We start from the raw sequence: 21,874 nt of genomic DNA, 5'->3' as shown, positions 1-21,874 counted from the left end.
ATGGTAGGGAAGAGAGGGAGGCAAGAGAAGATATCTGGTCTGTGTATTAAGGACGTATTCACATAGCGTGTCGGCAGTTGACAATAGGGCGCGCAGCAGCGGGAGAGCTTCACGGATCCGGCACGGTGGAGCTCGGAGCGCGGGGTGGGGGGGTTTGATGTGCCGAGCTTCAGGTGCTTGGAGGGCGATGGGCTTGAAGTCCCCCGTCAACACAAATCTGAGTAAGGTGTCTTAATACGGTGGTGGATTCGGAAGGATTCAGATCACGCTTGTATCGGGGTTGTGTATAACGGTCAGCGGACCGCTCTAAACTACAAGATATTACGACCAGTCCATTTGTTATCATGTCGGGTGACCGGATTGAGAACGAGATCCGATATGGATCAACCACCGTGGAGTTTTCATCTTACACTCTACTGGTTGCCTCAATGTGGCCTATAGTCATACAACATGTAGTTCCCATGGCTCTCAGGCTCCCAGCGTCACTCATAGATGCCATTCTCGAACTTCTCCGTATCGAAGAACTTGGCCCGGATGGTGTTGCCATTGAAGATCCTTCCCTCGAGCGCATTGACAGCCTGCAAGCATGAGTTAGCACCCTACCATCGTCTCACCAGCCTTGAGAATCTCCGAGAACTTACCCTCAGCGCACTCAACTGACTCGTGAACTTCACAAACACCGGCACGCTCTCCGCCTCACTGTCCCTGTGAATAAACACCCTCTCAACACGTCCATACTTCTCCCCACACTCCTCCCCAATCTCCTGCATCAGATCCCCCTGCATCTCCGCACCCAGATCCAAGCCATCCACCATGCCAGACAGCACAATGACCTCGGACATCGCCCCGAACTTCCCGCCTTCTTCTTCTGCAGTTTTGGCCTTCTTTCCTCCGACGATCTTTCCCTTGCCGCCTTTGTCCTTGAATCCACCGCCCTGAGCGTCCGACAGCTTTTTGCGCTTATCCGCCTTGACGGCCAAGGGTGTGATGATGCCGCTGCCTGATGCGCCGAGGCCAGAGCCCTTCGTCCAGCCGTACTTAGCCATGAGGCGCTGGGCGAAACCTGCTTGGCCGGGCCTGTTGGACCGTGGTGCGGGTTCGTCGTTCGATGGTGTCTCCTCATCTTGTGCCTCTTGCTTGACCGCTGGTTCTTCTTTGACCGCTGGTTCTTGTTTGAGTGCTGTTTCGAGCTCGGGGCCGGCGGCTAGGAGCTCTGTGGAAGCGGCGGGAAGGCTGTAGCGGACAGGCTCACGTGAGATAGTTGGAGGTGGGGCTTGTGGCGGCGGCGGAGGCGGAGGCGGTAGAGGATGGTAGACTGGAATACGTGGTGAGAGATCTGATGTCAGTAGAGGTGGTGAGGGCTGTTGTTGCTGGCTTAGGCGCAGGCGGCGTGCGTAAGCGTCTTCGCCTGTAGGGTCGTCCGAGATCGATGTGGGCTCCGGGTTCGCGGGAGCAGGCGCGGGCTCCGAGTTGAGATCTAGGGGCGGTGCGAAGGAGTAGTTTGGGGGTGCGAATTGCCCTGTTAGAATTTCTGGTCAGTCTAGGATGGTAGAATGGCACGAAAGGGCGTACTGTTCATCCTCATCCTGCCACGATCTTCAGTGTCGCTCGAGAAGTCACTAGTGGTCCGCCTGGCCATGCGATGGGCATAGAGTCTATCTTTCCACTCTTGCTTCTCTCGGAATTGTTCGTCGCTGCCCTTGTAATCCGCGTAATTGGTAGGTCGCGATGGATCGTAGATGTCGTCCCAGTCCTGGACTAGCACGTCCTCCTCCTTCTTCTTCTTCCTCTTCTTCCGTCCGCCACGTTGCCGCTTCTCGCCGGCGTAGAAACCATTGACATCTTCATCCTCGGCCGTCCAGTCGGCTAGTGTGCTCTTGGCGGCCGGTTGTTGCGTTGCTTGCTGCGCCATAGCCTTGACAGCTGGATCAGGCGAGCTTGAAGTTGCTGGGGGTTGTCCAGGCATTGGAAAGACAGTCGTTTTCGACTTTGCTTTCTGAGATGTCACTTGCGGTCTTTTGGTGGGCTGAAAACGTAGAGCGGCTGCTCAGCGAGACATAGAAACAGTAAGCCATCTCTTAACATGTGCGAAGGGATCTATCGTTCGGTACCGGCATCCACTTGCTTCTTCGCGGCTTCGTTGTCCTGCGAGGGCGAGCCGCTGCTGGGCTGCTTGTAGAGTACTGGCGCGCTTGAGATGGTTCCAGGCGCGGGTGCGGAATTGGGATCGAGCAGGTTGGCGTAGAGTTGGAGGCCTCCAGGCGAGGGTCCGCTAGGATTTGGAGCCATGTTAGAGGCAAGGAGTACCTAGGTATGTATGATGGATGGAAAGATGAAGCAGTGTGAAGTCAAACCTAATCCTACCAGCTGCACTGATCGACTCGGTAGTTAGTTAGTCACGGGCGGTGTTTCTTTGTTTCCAGAGGCTGAGAGGCTGAGCATGACACGAGTAGCGGGAATGCTTGACGAAGATGACTCGCCACCAACTACAGTAATTAACTAATTAGCGCTCTGACGTCATCATTCATTAGCAGTTGAGATCACACCTCGGTAGACATGCAGCGCTCGGCTTCAGCAAACACGCTGTCCTCTACTCCGTACGCTTTGTACATAACTACCAGTCCTCTACCTGCTACTGTCTATCAATCGCATAGCCTTGTTTGGTGCATCTTGCAATGACGACCCTCGCAAATTCCTTCCAGCGCGACTCCTCCTCCACCGCCGTCATCGTCCCCAGCAAGCCAGCCGCCCTCACCATATCCTACCAGCAGCTCTCCGCCGAAGTCTCCTCTTTCCAGAAGAAGCTCGCCGCCCTCGGCATCGCCCCCGAATCCGCCGTCTCGATCGCGCTCCCCAACTCCTACGAATTCATCGTCGCCTTCCTCGCCGCATCGTGGCAACGAGGCATCGCCGCGCCCCTCAACCCCGCATACAAACAAAGCGAGTTCGAGTTCTACATCGATGACCTCAGCTCCGCCGTCGCGCTCGTGCCCAAGGGCGCCTTCAAAGAAGATGCCGCCGCCGTGCGCGCAGCGCGAAAGTACAAAGCCGCCATCGCCGAGTGCTACTGGAACGGCAAAGAGGTGGTGCTAGACGTCAAAGACAAGGGCAAGCTCGCGGGCAAGGAGAACCGAACCGTAGAGCAGGCGCAGCCAGACGACGTCGCGCTGGTGCTGCACACATCCGGCACGACGGGGCGCCCTAAAGCTGTTCCGCTCACCCACCGCAACCTCAGCCGCACGATGAAGAACATCCAGGCGACGTACGACCTCTCGTCCTCCGACCGCACGCTCCTCGTGATGCCCCTCTTCCACGTCCACGGCCTCCTCGCCGGCTTCCTGGCGCCCCTCGCCTCCGGCGGCTCCGTCATCGTGCCCCCGCGCTTCTCCGCCTCAGACTTCTGGGCCAACTTCACGACTCACAAGGCGAACTGGTACACCGCCGTCCCCACGATCCACCAGATCCTCCTGAAGAGCCCGAAGCCGGACCCGAAGCCCGAAATCCGGTTTATTCGCAGCTGCTCAAGCCCACTGAGTCCCAAGACGTTCCATGAGCTGGAGGAGACATTCGACGCGCCGGTCCTAGAGGCCTACGCCATGACGGAGGCGGCACATCAGATGACGTCGAACCCGCTCCCGCCGCGCAAACGGCAGCCCGGCAGCGTGGGAATCGGGCAGGGCGTTGAGGTCAAGATACTCGATCAGGACGGAAAGGAGGTCCCACAGGGTGGCGAGGCGGAGATCTGCATCCGCGGCGAGAATGTGACGAAGGGCTACCTAAACAATCCGGAAGCGAATAAATCGAGCTTCACCAAAGACGGTTTCTTCCGGACGGGCGACCAGGGGAAGATGGACGAGGAGGGTTACGTCTTTATTACGGGTAGGATCAAGGAGTTGATCAACAAGGGCGGTGAAAAGATTAGTCCGATTGAGATCGATAACGTGCTGGCGCAGCATCCGAGCGTAAGCGAGGCGGTGAGCTTCGCGATTGAGGATGAGATGTACGGGCAGGATGTTGGCGCGGCTATCGTACTTAAGGATGATGCGAAGGACAAACTTTCGGCGGATGAGCTGAGAGAGTGGCTGAAGGAGAGGGTGGCTAAGTTTAAGCTGCCAAAGAAGGTAAGTTTCGCTGCTGTGATGTTGGAGTAAGTGATATAAGAACTGATCCGTTGTGATAGATATTCTTTACAGATACGATGCCCAAGACCGCAACAGGGAAGATACAGCGCCGGATGGTGGCGGAGGCGATGCTGAAGCAGGAGAAGCCAAAGGCTAAGCTGTGAGGGGGGCTGCAGTTGCTGTGCTGCTATTCAGATCTATGTGGGCTGGGTAGCCGTAACCAGAGCATTGCTTGCATTTGCAATGAGGGGAAATGTGTTCTGCAGTACTTCCGCACGCGGGAGTGCCCGAGCGCTCAAGATGGGAGACTCTCGTCGTGAAGTCCACAGTCCTCTATCAGAACTATAGTGCGTCAGTTCAAGCCTCGTCCTCGAGTCTTTGAATTTCTACTCCTTTTGAATTCTCTACCCCTTGGCCTGACTTGGCTCCGCGCCCTCCCGTAGCGCACCATAGGACGGCCACATTCATGACCATGGAGCAACAGCAGTGTTTATGTGGTTCCAACAGAGATTACTTGGTTGCCTGTTCCGGAAGTATAGGTCCTAGATCGTAGAACGTCGCAGCGCCCCGTTGCCCGTTTTGGTTGTGTTACCGGTTGCGTTCGCGTTTCCGTGTCCGTTTCGGGTCCCGTTCTGTCTCAGTGAGTGTCGCTGGGTGCTTGGGCAAAGACGCGAGCAATGGGCTACCGAGATGTTGATGATTAGTTGCGCTTGCGATGACGGCTGCCCACGATGACCTTCATAAACACGACGAGAAGTGGGTTGAGATCGTGTGCAGATGATAGGAGAGATGTCAGATGGTCTGCGCTGGCGAGTCCAATGTTACAGTTCTTGTTTGTTGATAGAAAATCGGCCAATCTTCATCACCTGATGAGTCTCTTGAGCTGAGAAGAAGCAGATATAGGACGTTAAAGAAGCAAGAAACTAGTCTTGACGGTAGATTTACTATGTGGACTTATTGCTGGGCTCCAAGGTGATATGTAGCTATCTCCTGTACCTGAATGTGGACTATAAGCAGCCCTTGCTTTCTGTATTCTGGCTTATTTCGTGCATGCATTGTCTCAGTATCGAATCCTGTTTCATATATTCTATAACTAGAAATCAACTAGATTGGCAATGATTGTAGCGTAAATTTGGAGCTTCTGTGCCGTTGCAGCTCGCCTGAGGCTTTAAGGAAGCCGTAGAATGCTCGGAGGGCGTATTGGAGGGTTGCGTGTACAACTGGCGCTCCCATCTGTGAACAGTCGAACAGTCTTATATTCACGGTGCGGAGAACGACACATACCCAATCCAGACAAAGAAACCTCAAATCGTAGAACGTCGCAGTGAAAAAATGGTCAAATCGCGGAAAACGCGGACGCTGGCTCGCTCTTTAGATCCGCCCGATGTTTTCTGCTCAATTGGTGCCGCCTGGCGGCAGCTGGTGGCTTTCATAGCGTCGGCGCGGCAAAGTAGGATGCTGAGTTTTAGACGAAGACGCCGCTCTGGTCTTGATGCACCAACGGCGCAGACGATGTTCCGAAGGAACAACCATCTCGATCTGCCCACCCGTTCGGATCGGGAGGATGGACTCTACGACGTTCTATGAAGAACCACATATGTCCAAGTATGGTAGTGCTGCCAAAGATCGTAGAACGTCAAGTATGCTAACCGCGAGAAGTAAAGATCCTAGATAGCTTTCTGGTAGACTTTTGCGCAGAGATGGATCCCAAGAGAAGGCCATGTCGAGTGAAGTGGCTGAGAGGTATTTTACGCAAGCGTAGTCCAAGGCTACCAGTGAAAGTAAGAGACAACCCTAAAGGGTCCTCACGCCTCACCTATCTCTGTAGACCGGCGGTATCCTCCTTCTTCTCGTACAATCCAGTCAAATGAGCAACATATTCACCGAGCAACCCCAGGGAGATGCCGCCTCCAGTGAACCAACATCCATACTTGAACCACCACCAACAATTCGAGACGTCTTTCAAGTCGACTTTCCAGATCATCGTTGCCAGCGTGGCAGCAGCACTCCCACAGCTGCCAACGAAAAATACCGGCCCCGCACCTACAGCGGCACCAGCTGCGCCAAGCAAGCCGATCTGCGCAACAGCCAGTCCAGTCAGCACGGCCTTGGTCTCCTTCTCATGTCTCAGAGCAATGCTCTTGATACCAGCCTTGGCGTCGTCCTTGATATCCATGTGTGCGTATATCATGTCGTAGAGCACAGTCCAGGCGATATTGCTAGTGTACAGACAAGATGCTGCAGTCAGTGCCGGCTGGTTCGATAGCAGATCGATGCCAAGGGCAGGGAATCCCATTATAGCACCCCATGAGAAGGTGAGACCAAGTACAAATTGCGGATAGTGCGTGACACGCTTGGCAAGAGGGTATGTTGCGACCAGGGCGAGCGACGGTATTCCATACCACAGGCACTGAGTTGGAAGCTGCACCAGTACAGCAAGTCCAGTAAGCAGCTGTGCGCCGGTAAATACGATTGCCTGCCTAGGCTTAATGGCACCGCGGGCGACTGGCCTAAGACGCGTACGGGTCACGTGAGGGTCGAGATTCCGGTCCCAGAGGTCGTTGATGGTGCAGCCTGCTCCACGCATGACGAGTGCACCAGTCAGGAAGAGCACGATGGTTCCAGTGACGGCTAATGGAGGAGCGATCGGTGTGGCTAGCGGAGCAGCAAGTAGCGTGCTGAAGAGGCATGGAAAGAACAAGTAGTACGTTCCGGTCGGCTTGTCGAGACGAATGAGTTCGGCATACGGAACTACAGGGCCAGGTAGGTAGGAGAGGAGTCCTGTCGTTGGAGGCTTATATTCTGCCGGCGATGGCGGTACGGGGGCTGTATCTTGCAGAGCTGACGATGTTGTCCATCGAATCTGCCGGTTGTTATGCCGGCGGCGCGGTTGACATCCGGCTCGTTGTGAGCGAGAACTTTGATATGGCGTTCGGTTGCACTGTTCGTTACGCGTCTCTTGAGGCTTCTCTGCCCTCGGATTGATAAGGGGGAGAATTGGGGAATGGATCCTGCTACGGCAATACCACATCACAGGACATTGTGCAGTTTTGGGGGCCACATTGCGGAGTGCTGGGGACGACGATGGGTATGCTGCTCTCAGAACTCGAGCAGAGAGCATGACGAAGACTTGGACGCTACAAAATGTCAGACTGTTATAAGATAAGCTGTAGCCGTGAAACTTACAGAAGCGACTGAGAGATAAGATACAGCGCCTCTCCTTAGTCCAGCTCCACCCAGCCACTTTATGGCATTTGGCCCATCGGCCTATCTCAAGTAGTCTGAGCAGTTGGCAAAACGTGCTCTTTGTCGCCTCCGCTACTGCTACGAGCCGTTTATATATGAGAGAGTGGTGGACCCAAGTCACGTGGCCCGAGCACCATCTCCGTCTCCAGCCCTCCAAGCTCTCCCACTTGGCTTTTCGGCCACTCACTCCACTTCGCCGCCTGCGCCGCTCGCCCTTCAAGCTCTTCCGTCTTCGTATATAGACTCGGACTGACAGGACTGACACATCCCACGTCTGCTTACAACATCGCCGCAACTAACGCGACGTTCGCGTCCCGAGAGCTCACCTGCCGCGCATTTGACGCTATCCCCGCGTCCGCCTCGCGCCATGCGCCGAGCTTGACTGCTGCAGCTCCCCTCACCCTACCACCACTGAACTCGCGCCACTGCTGCAAATATCACCGGCACCTCACACCAAATTCACCATGCCCGCTCAGCGGCCACGTGCCGCCTTCGAGCCTCTTCCTCCTGATTTCGATGTGAGAGCATTGGTGGAGGGGACCGAGAATTTCCAATATGTCGACAGGATATCATGGGAGATGATAGAGCAAAATGGCTTGGATCAGTTTGAGAAGCTCGTGTTGGCACACGTTGTCAAGGGAGGCAAGCCGCTCGTCATTGATGGATTTGAGGAGAGGCTGGATCCCTGGACCTTTACACCGAAGTGGCTACGCGATAATATGGGCACGAGAGGTAGGCTCGCTGTGTGCTTGGACGATCGCGATTGTATTGCTAACACGCGTTCAGTTGAGCAGTCCTGGGATCTGAGCACTACAACCAGCCTGCCGCTCACTATCAATCACTATCTGCAGAACATGGGTATGTTAACCGACCAGTTCTTCGACAAGCCGGGCAACTACTTGGACAAGAAACGACAGCGTATCTACCTCAAGGACATTGATTGCCCTCCGGTGTGGCAGGACAAGCTGAGAGAGCACATACCACCTTTCCTCTTCTATCTCAACGACAGCACCGGCGAACCCGGTGGACCAGGATCTCTCGACGAGCCGATACCAAACGCAACAGGAAAGAGGAAAGGCAAAGGCATAGCAAGAGCTGGGGACTTGATGAGTAGTCTTCCACCAGCCATGCGAGCAGAGAACCTCATGTGCTACATTGGTCACGAAGGGACATATACTCCGGCACATCGTGAAATGTGCGCTTCACTCGGGCAAAACATCATGGTTGATGCTTCAACTGCCATCGGCGAGAATAACAAGCCGGAGAGGCCTGGTTCATCGATTTGGTTCATGACTGAGACCAAGGATCGCCATATGGTGTCTGAATACTGGCTTTCAATTCTGGGACATGACATTGAAGTGGAGAATCATTTTGCCCAGGTCGTTGCGTGGAAGAAGGCGCCATTCAAGACATATGTGGTCGAGCAGAAGCCGGGCGATTTCATACTCATTCCTCCAATGGCGCCTCACCAGGTCTGGAATAGGGGAACGAGAACGATGAAAGTTGCCTGGAATCGAACGACTGTCGAGACATTGGACCTGGCATTCAAGGAAGCCATACCAAACGCACGCCTTGTCTGCCGCGACGAGCAGTACAAAAACAAATCCATTGTCTACTTCACGCTGTCAAAATACTCTGGTTTGCTTCGAAATGCTAAGGCTTTGAGTCTCAGAAGCCCTGCTGAAGCTGCTGCGATCGCTGGCAGCCGTAAGGTTCGCCAGGTCCAACATGACTTCAAGGAACTGCTCGACCAATTCAAGAATATCATGTTATCGGAGATGTTCGCACCCGAGGGACCGAAGGAGCATCCAGAGTTCCTCGCATATGATAGCAACGTGACGTGTGCGTACTGCCGAGGTAATGTCTTTAACCGCTTCCTGAGCTGCAAGTCCTGCTCGTACGCTCTCCTTACGGACACCGAGGAACCTTACGATCTGTGCATGGACTGCTTCATCATGGGTAGGAGCTGCCGGTGCGTGTCCAACTTCAAGTGGGTTGAACAGTGGAAGTGGAAGGACCTAGTGAAAAACTATGACGACTGGCGAAAGCAGGTAATCGATATTGACAGTGGCAACATACTCGAAAAGACCCCCTTGCCACTACTGGAGGAGAGGAAGCGGCTCCAAAGCAAGACTGTCGCACAGGTGTGCCAGGAGCAACTCAAGCTTCGTCCATGGACAGACATCAAGAAACCCATTGCCGCGAAGGAGTCGGATTCCGAGGAAGAAATTCTTGTGAATGATGATGGCACACTCAAAAAGATCAAGAAAAAGAAGTCGAAGTCCTGGCTCAAAAATCACGCGAGCTGCCACGTCTGCCTCCACAAACACCCCAAGTGGAAGATGGCTCAATGCACGATGTGCAATCGCTGGTGGTGCTACGGTACGCTCTGGCGAGCTCACGACCTGATGCCGCAAACGGTAATGCAGAATCCGAATTGGGAATGTCCTCATTGCCAAAGGGTGTGCTCAACAGGTGCTTGTCGAAAGGACCCGAGACAAACCCCTTACGAGCCTAAGGGCACATTACTGGGGCACGACACGAAGAAGATTGCAGATGAGCGAAGCACAGAAGTCCTGGTTGATTTCAGCGTTTCCAACTTGAACTGGATACAGGAGTCTGTCGAGGCGCCAATAGCAAGCAGCAGGATACAACGGCGCAAAGAGGAGGCTGAGCGCGCCAAGCTCGACAACCTCTCACTAGATGATCACGATATCGACGAGCATGATGTCCAGAATGACTCTCATAATGGCATTGAGTATTCCCCAGTAGATGAATCTCTTGATGCCATCGATCCCGCTTTGGTTGCTCACGATGGCAACATCGACCCGGCTCTGCAAGGTGGCGTTCAGCGGCCCCCTCGCCCAAGTACCAACGGCGTACATTTCTCTCCAGCACCTGCTATGCTGGATGGCGCGCATCCGACGGAATTTGGACCACTAGCATACGATCCTTTCGGGCAACTACGCGATCCACTAGACGACTACGACCCCACATCGAACTTCGTGGCTCCATCTGCCGTCATGTATCAGCAAGAGGACGGCACAGATGAAGATATAGCCTTTGCCTATCCCGATCCAGCTGCGACTGCCGAGGATGGTCAGAACAAGCGCAAGCGTGCGGGCAATGACAAAGACGAACAGATTCGACTGGTGCCCTCGAACAAACGACAGAAGCTTGACGAAAATGGAAAGCCAATCCCACCGAAGAAGGATGCGAACTCACAGTTCCGCAAGAAACAACAGGATAAGGCGCTTGATGACGCTAGGAGAGAAGGCCGCTTCCTTATGGTGTATGCGGCAATGAAAGGCAAGCACAAGATCGTTAAGCTGAGAATCAGCAAAGAGAAGCTGGCCGCCGTAAAGGCACAACAGCTGGCTCAGCGGGCGATGCAGCAGGGTGTTGCCAGCGATGGCACTACCGACAAGGCGATCCTTCAGTCCGATGTTGCACCCAAGAGGAAAGAGACTCAAAGTGCGGGATCCAAGCCGGCACGGCCGAGTCATGTCCGTTACCGTGTAGAGGAAGACGAAGATTTTGGGAGACGGGCCGATCGGAGGGTCAGCACTCTGAATGTCGCAACAAGGCCAAAGAGGCGACTGCACTACGAAGAGATCGATATCGGTTCTGATGAGGATGAGGAGATGGACGATGCAGATGACGATGCGCCAGAGATTATCACGGGCACCCGCCAAGCACGTGGGATCCCATCATACCTCGCTCGGAAGAACGAAGGAGACGAAGACCTGCCCGCGGAGCTACCTGCCGACTGGAAAGACGCTCGTCCTCGAAAAGACCGTCGCAAGACGCTACCTGCGTCTGGTACTTCCAAGGCGCGAATTCGACCAGCAAACGGCGCACGCCGACCTCCTCGCGCCAGCACCGGCAATATGGTTGAAGGTGATGGAAGCGACGTAGATGCTGTAGGAGAATCTGATCATGAGGTCGATCACATTGGCGATTCAATCATTGAAGACATCATTGAAGAGGTAGCGGGACGCGCAGAGCCTCTGACCGAGATCAACGCAAACGGCGCCTCAGCTGCTGCCATGTCAGCTGCCGCTTCAGCTATAGAATTGGCCATATCTGCAACAGCAGCCCTCGAGGCCGAGAACCGAAGGGCGAAACTCGAGGCTCTTAGGTTCGCTGAAAACGGCGATGATGAAGAGTCACCCAGAAACCCCGACTCTCCCAACGAAGCCTCTGTATCCGATGCTGAATCCATCGACTCCGTTTTCGGCCCTGAAGTAAGGACTTCGGCCCAGAAGCCTATCGAGAAGAAACTCCCTGCCGGCAACTCCATCTTCTCCCGGCCGGGCATGACCGGCAAGAAGATCAGGATCGTCTCCGCCACAGCACGACGCCAAACGACGGGTAGCATGCCTACCGCTGCGCCCGCCACATTCACGCCTGTCAACCCGGGTACTCGCATCATCTCCTCCACATCCAAGGTCAATAGATCTGCCAACGATGCCGAACCCGCCACCGCTTCACCCGTCATCAAACGCCCTCGTGGCAGACCACCGAAAGGCAAGCCCTCCGCCAAACACCCCAGCACAAGCTCCGTACTGTCGGTGTCAATGCAAGCGGTAAAGCTCGCTCCAGCCACTAAGGCATCACCACCCTCGAAGCGCGGTCCGGGTAGGCCACCCAAGCAGCCTCAGATCATACAGCTGTCCGAGGACGACTCCTCGGATAGTGCGGGCGAGATACCGGCGAGGGCTCCAATTCCTGCGGTGAAGAGGATGCCGGGTAGGCCTCGTGGTGGTGGACGGAAATCGAGTGGGCGCAGCTAGGCGAGGGGTGCCGGTGGGTTCCGTGCTGTTTTGCTGATGTCGTGAGGGAGGTGGTTTCTTTGCGCTAGTGTTGTGGTAGATACCTTTGAAGTGGCTGGAGCTTGGCCGTGACGGACATCTCTCGTCTAAGCGTTGCTTGAGTCCGTTTAACAATAGCTCTCTGGCCCAGAGTAGCTGACATTGAGTGGCACTTTCTTGATTAGCTGATCTGGATCATTATATCAAATTCTTGCATGGTTGCTCTGTGCGTCCCGCGTGATACGGGTGAGCCTTATGCAACGCTTGCATGATCTTCTTGAATCCATATAATATATCTTGAAGAGTCTTCTGCGATCCAGTTCTACTTGCCTGTTTGCAGCCGAAGAGAGAGTATAGTGAGCAATATCACCTCTAGCAACGGAAAAGCAGCCATCTTCGATCATCCTCGGCGACAAGTATTTCTACACGATCGTACAAGCTATCACATTCAACACATACAACGCAAGATCGCCCATGCCAGCTACCACGCCCCCGCGATCAGAGAGTCAGTATTGAGCTCGACTACCTTGACCCTGCCCGAAGCCTCTCCTTCTCCCTTTCTGCCTTCTTCAGTGCCCAGCGGCCTCTCTACCTTCAGAACTAGGTAGGCAGTGGTGACCTTTCTGGTTTGACAATGGATGTCAAACTTGTTGTAGACAAAGCTTCGGTTTCTCGCTTCGCTGGTAGAGCTGCTTCGTCATGTTTTTGTTCCATCACACTGGATAACGGGAAGCGGGGTTGCGGAATACTGGGACATATATTTATATCGGGCTTTGGCGCGGATAAGAATCCGAGCTGATATCATACCGCGCAATAACTCCACGACCTAGTCATTTCACGGTGCTGCAGTATAGCCTTCTACCTTCGCGTGATTACATAGACAGCCCCTTCTCGTAAATGCGGCAATATTAGTGTTTGCGTAACACGTCGTACCGGTACTCCTGTACCTAACACCTGTCCGCATCCCTATCCGCATCCCTACTCCTGTCCGTGTCCCGGCCCCTGTCCTCATCCTCCCATCTTTAATTCTCATGTCTCCCTGTCTGCCTGGCTTGCGACGTACTACGAGCCTCCTATCCCCGGGGCGGTAGTGTCGGTATTGATGCAGATCCCCGCTGCGGTACGCAGTAGCCCACCCCCTCCGCCTATACCTTTTGACAGCGTACCGAGAATATCTGAGAATACACGGTTTGATTAGGACAACACTGTATTCCGCTAAGACGAGGACGAGAGCTCCAGGACCAACGTCATCTAGTACTCCGTAGCGAATGAGCAATCCATGAAACGGTCGATCAAAGGATGGCCTATGGCCAGAACGCTGCTGAGCAGGAGCTCCAAATTGAGGTGGCGAAGCGATGCGAGTTGAACGAGAAGAAGCTGCGAAATATTAAGACGGACTTATAGGGCGCAATGAAATTGCAGGACGGCGAACAAGGGGAGAAGCTCAACAAGTACGAAGAGTGAACACAGGACGTGTTGAAACGCAACGAGGAAGACGATAGGAGGTTTGGAAGGCAGCCAAGACGAATTGCAACAGCAAATGCGGCTTCAGAGGGAGACAGGCAAACGGCGGGCAGGCTGAGCGGAAGGAGTTAGCGACAGAGGGGCAAACTTGCAATATACGCGGCGCAAGCATAGCAGTAAGACGCAGCTCAGTTTCTCGGATTCCAGCTGGAGGAAGGCGGACCTATTAACCCGAGTACCTAGGACTTCCGTTTTCGCCGGATGGAGGGACAAAAGGACGGGGAAAGAAGCCGCGTTAGTCAGGTGATGTGATCCTACCTTTGCGGCCACTCGGGTTAAAGATGTGGAGAAAGTCCATCACTGTGTCGTGTGCTCCACCGCTGCAGCAACACTAGGGCGATTAGCTGCCGTTGAGTCGCCGGCCCTTTCGTGACTGCCCTGTAAGTCCCCGGTCAACCGTTTGTTACGGTGATGTGTTATCGAGAGTCGAATTATGAGCTTGAAACCTGAGGCTGACGACGAGAGCAGAGAAACCGCGGCCGGCAACAATGACGTCTCTACCGCCGAAGTCGCGGCGAAATCGACCAAGGTGTTACTCCAAGAACTCGGCCAGCAGGAGCACCGCTTGAGTGTTCCTCCAAACCAGTTCCATGGCCCGATACGCGCGCAATCCCCAGACACTTTCTCAGAGCTGTCGATAGAGGACTACCCATCGCTGCGAGCGAGCAGCGCTAGTCCAGCAGCCCGCCGGCGCCATGCCTCGACGTCTCCGGCGCCGTCCCCAAGCCCAAACAGCATAAGACGGTTCTGGAACAGAAACAAAGGCGTGTTCTTGGTCGTGCTCGCCCAATTCTTCGGCACTCTGATGAACGTCACCACGCGCTTGCTCGAGGTCGAGGGCAACCGAGGCAAGGGCATGCACCCATTCCAGATACTCTTCGCACGGATGAGCATCACCTGCGTGCTGGCCACGCTATACATGTGGCGGAAGAAGACTCCGGACTTTCCGCTGGGAAAGCGTGAAGTGAGGCCTCTACTCGTCGCTAGGGGCGTTGGTGGATTCTTTGGGGTGTTTGGCATATACTGTAAGCGCGGAGCAGCTTCATATCCTGTCCCATTGTCTGCGCGATCATGCTTGCTGAATCATCGCCAGACTCCCTTCTCTATCTCCCTCTAGCTGATGCAACCGTCATCACCTTCCTCGCCCCATGCCTTGCCTGCTGGGCCTGCAGCATCTTTATCAAGGAGCCCTTCACCCGCATGGAGCAAGTCGCGGCCCTGATATCCCTCGCCGGCGTTGTCCTCATCGCACGGCCTACGTCCCTCTTCTCGTCGTCCAGTACCAGCAGCGTACCGCCCGCCAGCGGCACAGGTGACATCACGCCCGGCAACACAACCGCCACCGCCGCCCCCAACGCCGGCAACTACGACAACGTGACGCCTGGCCAGCGCGCCGGAGCCGTCGGGATCGCCATGCTCGGCGTCCTCGGCGCCGCAAGCGCCTACACGACGATCCGCTGGATCGGCAAGCGGGCGCACGCGCTCATTTCCGTAAACTACTTTGCGGCGTGGTGCACGATCGTCAGCACCTTCATGCTTCTGGTTTTACCCAACACGTCCTTCGTGCTGCCCGCGACACTAAAGGAGTGGTGCTATCTCATCTTCCTCGGCATCTGCGGGTTTGTAATGCAGTTCTTGCTGGCGTCGGGCCTGCAGTACGAGAAGAGCAGCCGCGCGACGAACATGGTGTATACGCAGATGTTGTTCGCGCTGAGCTTTGATAAGCTGATCTGGGGGACTACGCCGAGTGCGATCAGCATTGTGGGGAGTAGTATGATTTTGGGGAGTGCGATTTATGTTGCGGTGCAAAAAGAGGTGGCAAAGGGGAAAGGAACGACAGAGGGGAGGACAAGAGAAGGAGACGAGGAGGAAGTGGCGGGGCTTGTTGAAGGAATGGATGCGGATGGTGGAGAGCGGACACAGGGAAATGTGCAGTTGAGGGACCTGAGATAAAACCATTTCTTCACAGCGGATCACTTGGCGCCTAGGTAGACGCAATATCAATATTGAGTGAAGGGCAGTATAAATGCAGCGGGGTATGGGCTGTAACGCTCTCAGCTGAGTAGCGTCTCAGCCATCAAAGCGTAGTCTAGACCTGATATATCAAACAACTTTGTAGACCATATAATCTTCGCGCGGCCGTTGCACCACTTTGTAACCTGGGTATCTCAAAAGAAACTCCGGAAAATAGCACAAGCAGCTGGATGAGTGGCAACAGACGGCGGCGCGTAGCAGCAAACAGGAAACGAAGGAATGCCAGGGGAAGCGCGTTCCCACTGCACCAGAGCGAATAATGTGATCCACTAGCACCTTGTAGCTAGCCTATCATAAGCCTTGAAATGGTGCAGGTGGTGATAGTGGTGGTGGTAGCGGCCATGGGGGCGATGTCGATGCCGAGCGGTAGTCTAGACACCCTGCCCAGAGTCGTGAGAGCTAGTATTCAGCATCGTGGGACCTGTCAGATAGGGTTTAGTGTCCCCCAGCGCACCTCTGTGGCTTGCCTGAAGGCGACTTTCACAACCTCTCCGCAAGGAATATGCACCGAGCGACTCCCTGCACTGACTACAACAAGTGTTGTAGTTTCCGAAGCATGGCCTCGAGTAAACGCAATACTCCACCATACCATCTCTTCGAAACGTATCATAGTGGAGCAGCCACGCTTACCGCGTCATTACTGCCGAACAATATCTCTTAGAGCCGTGGTCCCCTTCCCAGCATCCTCCCTACGCCCTCACGAACGCAATACTCAGTCCGACCCGCCTGGTAAGCTTGTCGAGCTTTCCGCTCGTTTTCGTGTCCACGAATCATCTCATCGTCTTCCACAAGCGTTCCGTTGACAGCAAGAACGTGCCTTCGATAAAATCGGTAGTCCCTTTCCGGACCATACATCTGTTGATTCCGCAACGGCGGCTGGAAGCCCTCCGAGGTTGAGAAAATAAGATCCTGCTCCGTGGCTCCATGACCGACTGCGTACTTCAGCTTCGGTGCGGCCAGGTACGTCGCGCTGCCGTTTTGAACGGTATTGAGATGCGTGCCTGTCAGAGTGGGTGACAAATCGCTGCTGCGCTTAGTACTGTCGAGCTGGTCAGTAGGAAAGACGTTAGACCCGATGACGCGGACTTCCTTCCCGCGGGAAATAGTCGCGGCGATGGAAAAGTTCCCGCTCTCGTCGTCTGTGCTGAAGGAGGAGTTGACGAAAAGCGGATAGGCGAACGTCCTGGAGTAGTCGTTGGAGGATACATCGAGGCCTGTTGACCTCTGATGAGTGACTTGGACGCGGCCGCGGTCGGTTAGCATACCGGTGTTGGTGAAGGCGAGGGCCTGCTGCCATGAGACTGGTCTGGGACCGCAGGGAGCGTTAACCAATGAGGACACAGAGATGTAGCGCTCAACGCTAACGTTGTAGCTTAAGGTTTCGTTGGTACCATTGACGTCTGTGGTAACGCTGGAAGAGAGTCGTAGTGTAGGCTCTGGCGCGACGATTACAGGTGCTGCGCCAGCGGCGATGTTCTCCGTGTCATCTTGCCAGAGGAACAGTTTGCCGGTCACCACCCAATAGTCGTCCACATTTTCGGTTAGGATGGCGTTCCCAGTGCCGTCGTCATATATGCCAACGACGCGAATTTCGAAGTTATGAGCGTTTCCGTCCACCAGAAGTGGTAAAAAGGGTGTGACATCAATTTCATCTTCCCTCAGATCAAAAGCATCGATACCAACGATAGGCCTCCACAGGCCTGGCACGATACCGCCAGTAAAGATGACAGGAAACGGCCACGAGACACCTGCAAGAATACCATCAATGTAGAGCTGCAGCTCGCGAAAGGGCGAATGACCAAGCAGTTCAGTGTCTGGAAAGGTCTGGACAGTGGAGGAGGGAACATTAGTAAACCAGAACTCTTCCAGGAATTGACCGCATGCTGAGATGGTGAAGATGGCTTTCTTAGCATTGAGTGGGATGTTCAGGGTAGTTGAGGCGTTATCTGTAGGGATGACGAACGCGCTGGAGCCATTGATGGAGGAGTGGCGTGCGGAGACTGCGAGAACTACGTCTGCAGCTGGCAGTGGGTAGGGGTCTGTAAAGAAAGTCGCGGTTAACGTGACATTGAAAGTACCGGTGTACGTGTCGTCGACCAGATTTCCTAGGTCAAAGATAATTTTCTGCGGCTTTTTGAACAGAGCGAGGTAGTTTGACACGTCTTTCATGTAAGACCATTCTATGCCGGTCTGTATGGGTTCAGCCGTGGAAGTTCGGAAGATCTCGGTGTCGTTGAAATACATGTAACCAAGCCGATCGAACTGGCGGCCGGCGGAGGTAACCGTAAGGTTGAGGGTAACCTGATTGAAATCGCATCGTGGTGGCTGATAAAGTCCTACAAGTCTTAATATCCAATACGTATATAACACAGCGAGGGCCTCGGGCGACGTGGATTGCACTTACCAACAAAGGGTTGCCCATAACTGAAGGCGAAATCGTGTATCATTAATGTCGATTCACAGTTCTCCGTCGTGTGTGCAGAAACCGGCGGCGCAACCTGAACAACCCCCAACCGCGGTAATGTGATGCTTATAACATGGTGCCACAGCGCAGTGGAGGGTCCCAACGCGGACTGTGTGCAAAAAATTGGATGCAATGCAACAGCATAGCAGATTATACACAGGAGTATCAAAGCGATGGCTAGCGAGCAACGACGTGGTAAAAATGGCGCCTTCTGGCAGCTGTTAGGCCCAAGCAGCCGTGAGTTTGTTTGAAACTCAACCATGTGAAGGCGCCTAGTTCCACTCCCGGTCTCCCTGAAACTGACCGGCATGCCAGTCAAGATTCGTGTCTCCTTTCCTCGCCACAGATTCGAAGCTTTGGCAGCACCGACAGATGAGATCCGGTCGCACCAACGGATGATACAATAGACGCGGTCGCCGCTTCAAAGCATTGGGCCCAGGGACCCGGATATGACAGCTCCTTGTGATGAGTGTCTTCGGCGCTGCGTTAGTTGCTCTTCTCATTGGTGAATACCAACGTAGTGTCCGCTCGGGGCTGGTATCGCTGCAACGGAGCGGCCCCTGCTGATGTTGCTGATGTTGTTGCTGTTCAATAAGGTGCTCTTTCTGCCGCCAGCATCTAGCCCGCTCTCGGAAGAAGAATCACCTGATCGCCCTGGGCGTTATGGACGAGCCACTGAAACTTTTTACGTGCCGGCATTCATTGACGACTCCAAGCGAGTTTGCAAGCGTTTCGGCCGCAGTTGCGAAGAAAACTACGACGGAGACTGTAGCCGCGCGCCACGATGTCGGTAATGGAGGCGGACTGAAACGGACCTCGGCGGGCTGAGGACACGTGATATCAGCTCCACGCTCTCACCTGCAGTGCTTGGCCTCCGGTCTCTTGAGATGCTTTTTGACCAACCCCGAGAACTACACCAGCAAAGGTTACCCAGAGTTTTCTGTTGTTAGTACGCAGTGAAGAGGACACTCAACCAATGTATGCCTCTCAGAATGCGTATGTGTACGTACTTTCTTTGATTTAGAGCACGTCATTCGGGTCACCTTGAAAATTATCCCAGAAGCGTTTAATGGCCCTCTGGGCCACTTCTGACGACCCGAAGCGGCTGCGGAAGTAGTTGAAGAGAGAGAACTCCGACCTGGATAGGAGGTAGGTATGGGGTTGTGCTTGAATGCGGGCCCAAAGGTCCCTCACAGCTCTCTCTAGGATGTTTGATATAGCGGGTTCGACGTTGCCCTCACTGGTCCTTGCCAGCTCCAAGGCCGTTTCAACGGTGAGGGTCCGGTATCCGTTCGCTGAGCCTCCACTAACGGTCATTTTTCTTTCTAGCACAAGGTGGAACAAGGCATCCCACACAGTAGAAGACGGGTCAATGGCAATGTAAATGAAATTTATAGCAGACAGTAAGTTGATGTGAATGCAGGTTGCACTGGATTTAAAGTTTTGACATGACATACGGCGCAAAGCCGCGGTTTAAATAGACCACGAGGATGAGGCACATACCTGCTTCCACTGATTTCTATCAGCCTGTCAGCTAGCGGTCAGATGCGAAAGGCGGCTGCGCCGTTGCCCAGCCCGCAATGGCGCTGAGCGCATCCAACCAGGCCCAAGCAAAGCCGTTGGTTCCGGACGTTAGGAACCGAGTTGGGCTCCTCTTGGTTGCAACCGAAGGAACAGGGCGTTGCTCATCTACAGAACTCGTGGCCGGCAGGCGTGGACAGCGGGAAGTCCCATGTGATATCACAGTCAAGGTGCGCTTGCTAGCTCCGCTCGATGCGGCTGCCTCCTCTTGCGTAAACACAACGAGGAGGACGAAGGGATGAGCCACGGGGAGACAGACGGTAGGCTTCGGCTATCATAGACTCGTGTACTGTCGGGCACGATGGTTCGTTTCCTTAATATTGCTAGGTTGGTGACCCACCAGGCGTGATGAGCACCAAGGTCCGGCGAGAAGCCTGAGCCACAGGGAACGGTAAGGGACCAATCAACCTGAACAGCACGCCGATGCCGTAAGCTGAACTCGGGCTTCCGGCCTAGCCAGCACGGCAAAGTTGGCGGCGGGCGAGGATAAGGTTCAATATCGGTGAGTGCGCGACGATGAGGAGAAGTTTAGTCGACGCCAGCAAACTCAAAAAGAGAACCCTGAGTATTTAGGGGCGAAGCCTGCGGCAGCCTAATCTTACGACGTTAAAGCTAGGTTGGTGGAGCAAAGACCTGCCTCGCAACTGGTGCAACCCGAGGACGTTTCTGCTGGCGATGTGGAAGGCAGGATACCCAAGCTTCTCCGAAGAGGCAAGGGGTTCTACGCTGTTATCGGAAGAATGCCTCAAGGATCGGCCCACTCTGGCAGATATTGGGCAGAAGCGCAAATTCTAGCGCCCTGTCGCCTCGGCCGCCAACCTGAAACGAGGGCCTTTCGCAGAAGTGCGACAGGGGACTGGTTGATCGGGGCCCGAGAGAGTGGTTACACCTGGATAGTAGATCAATCACGTGTGCTGGAGTCGCAAAAGCTTCAGTCATTGGTTCCCTTGGCTGGCTGGCTGGCTGGCCGGTCGCGTCCCCGACTCGAGTAGGCCGTCAACCAGCAAGGAGTAATGGGGCCCTTGAGAGCTTTGCTAGGTAGTGGAGAGCGGTTCAGTTCTTGAGAGGGAGGCGTTGCAAGCGGACTCATAGGCGGACAACCCAAGTGAAGGAAGATTTAGAGTTGTGGGAATCCTAACCGCGACCGGTTAGTCGCGGAGTGTTGCAACCATGCTTGCCTCTCCTACACTCGCTGATTGCGCAGACGGATCGTGTGTGTGTGATGGAGCTTCGCGACCGACACGTATCTCGCACCGGCGATGACGCTGTGGGTGTGTCGAAAGGTGATCTGCCCCGGAAATTATCGCACGGCCAGCAGCACACAGACTTGTCGCTAGGTCGCCTGGAAGAGCCTGGCGAGGTTCTGACGTTCAGATAGGGTAGCAGAAGGCCAAGGCCCTAAAGCGCAATACGCGGCGTACGGGATCGGTGCCATGATACGACCTCTGGAGGTACAAAAACGGCTCGCTAGGTACCGAGATGCGAGATGCGCCGGCAATATGCGACACAACGCTCCGCCCATCCATGAATACCTTACCTCCGGCTACCTGCAGTCAACGGGAAGAAAGTGTGGTGAAGACAACGACTTCTCAGCGCGGGCAGCGGTTGGCCGTTTCAGGCTATCCATGGACGGTTCTCGCGGCAGCCATAGTCACGACAGCTATCCGCGACGGTGCCCTGCGCGAGAACGTTAGAGAGCTGCAGACATGGGCCCATGTTGTACTGAGGTAATGAGGGGGCGTCCAGGGATATCTGCAGCTGGCAGCGACCGGATCCCGCGCGGCGCCGCACGTTGTGAGCACCGCAAGGTTCCACGTCGATCCCCTCCCAGCCCATGCATGGTCCAACGTCGTTTGAGAGGCTGCCCGACAGCCTGCCGGACACAAGTCGGTGCCATGCAGGCCTAAGCAATTGTGACAGCGGCTGGAGATGCGAGCCAGACAGCCACGAGCCTCAGCTGGCAAAAGTCCCCGGTGCTTCTGGATGTCTTCCTTCACCAATAGGACGCAGTCGAGTTACTTCGTATCGTATCTCTGCCCATTGCTACCGCGCTACGCGGTCTGCAAGTGGATTCCAGAGAACAGGTTGAG

General features: G+C 54.8%; 6 protein-coding genes across 6 annotated transcripts; 3 read left to right on the top strand and 3 right to left on the bottom strand.

Annotated features, from left to right (window-relative positions):
- Positions 1 to 482: 482 nt before the first annotated feature.
- Positions 483 to 2,289, bottom strand: W97_02065 (uncharacterized protein; the record flags this gene model as incomplete). Its single annotated transcript, XM_007779967.1, has 4 exons — positions 483 to 578; positions 642 to 1,519; positions 1,573 to 2,046; positions 2,112 to 2,289. The coding sequence occupies 4 exons, from the start codon at positions 2,287 to 2,289 to the stop codon at positions 483 to 485; spliced, it is 1,626 nt and encodes a 541-aa protein (XP_007778157.1).
- Positions 2,290 to 2,675: 386 nt separating this feature from the next.
- Positions 2,676 to 4,285, top strand: W97_02064 (uncharacterized protein; the record flags this gene model as incomplete). The annotated part of the gene is made up of 2 exons (XM_007779966.1): positions 2,676 to 4,121; positions 4,181 to 4,285. The coding sequence occupies 2 exons, from the start codon at positions 2,676 to 2,678 to the stop codon at positions 4,283 to 4,285; spliced, it is 1,551 nt and encodes a 516-aa protein (XP_007778156.1).
- Positions 4,286 to 5,937: 1,652 nt separating this feature from the next.
- On the bottom strand, positions 5,938 to 6,979 carry W97_02063 (4-hydroxybenzoate polyprenyl transferase; the record flags this gene model as incomplete). Its single annotated transcript, XM_007779965.1, has 2 exons — positions 5,938 to 6,872; positions 6,943 to 6,979. 2 exons carry the CDS (start codon positions 6,977 to 6,979, stop codon positions 5,938 to 5,940), a joined length of 972 nt encoding a protein of 323 aa, XP_007778155.1.
- Positions 6,980 to 7,831: 852 nt separating this feature from the next.
- Positions 7,832 to 12,163, top strand: W97_02062 (uncharacterized protein; the record flags this gene model as incomplete). The annotated part of the gene is made up of 2 exons (XM_007779964.1): positions 7,832 to 8,099; positions 8,154 to 12,163. The coding sequence occupies 2 exons, from the start codon at positions 7,832 to 7,834 to the stop codon at positions 12,161 to 12,163; spliced, it is 4,278 nt and encodes a 1,425-aa protein (XP_007778154.1).
- A 1,975-nt stretch (positions 12,164 to 14,138) lies between these two features.
- Positions 14,139 to 15,658, top strand: W97_02061 (uncharacterized protein; the record flags this gene model as incomplete). Its single annotated transcript, XM_007779963.1, has 2 exons — positions 14,139 to 14,730; positions 14,799 to 15,658. 2 exons carry the CDS (start codon positions 14,139 to 14,141, stop codon positions 15,656 to 15,658), a joined length of 1,452 nt encoding a protein of 483 aa, XP_007778153.1.
- A 738-nt stretch (positions 15,659 to 16,396) lies between these two features.
- On the bottom strand, positions 16,397 to 18,161 carry W97_02060 (uncharacterized protein; the record flags this gene model as incomplete). The annotated part of the gene is made up of 2 exons (XM_007779962.1): positions 16,397 to 18,040; positions 18,144 to 18,161. The coding sequence occupies 2 exons, from the start codon at positions 18,159 to 18,161 to the stop codon at positions 16,397 to 16,399; spliced, it is 1,662 nt and encodes a 553-aa protein (XP_007778152.1).
- Positions 18,162 to 21,874: the final 3,713 nt, after the last annotated feature.

This window comes from Coniosporium apollinis (assembly GCF_000281105.1).
Source record: "Coniosporium apollinis CBS 100218 chromosome Unknown supercont1.7, whole genome shotgun sequence".
In the NCBI taxonomy this organism is placed as follows: domain Eukaryota; kingdom Fungi; phylum Ascomycota; class Dothideomycetes; genus Coniosporium; species Coniosporium apollinis.
This window is presented reverse-complemented; position numbering and strand designations above follow the sequence as displayed.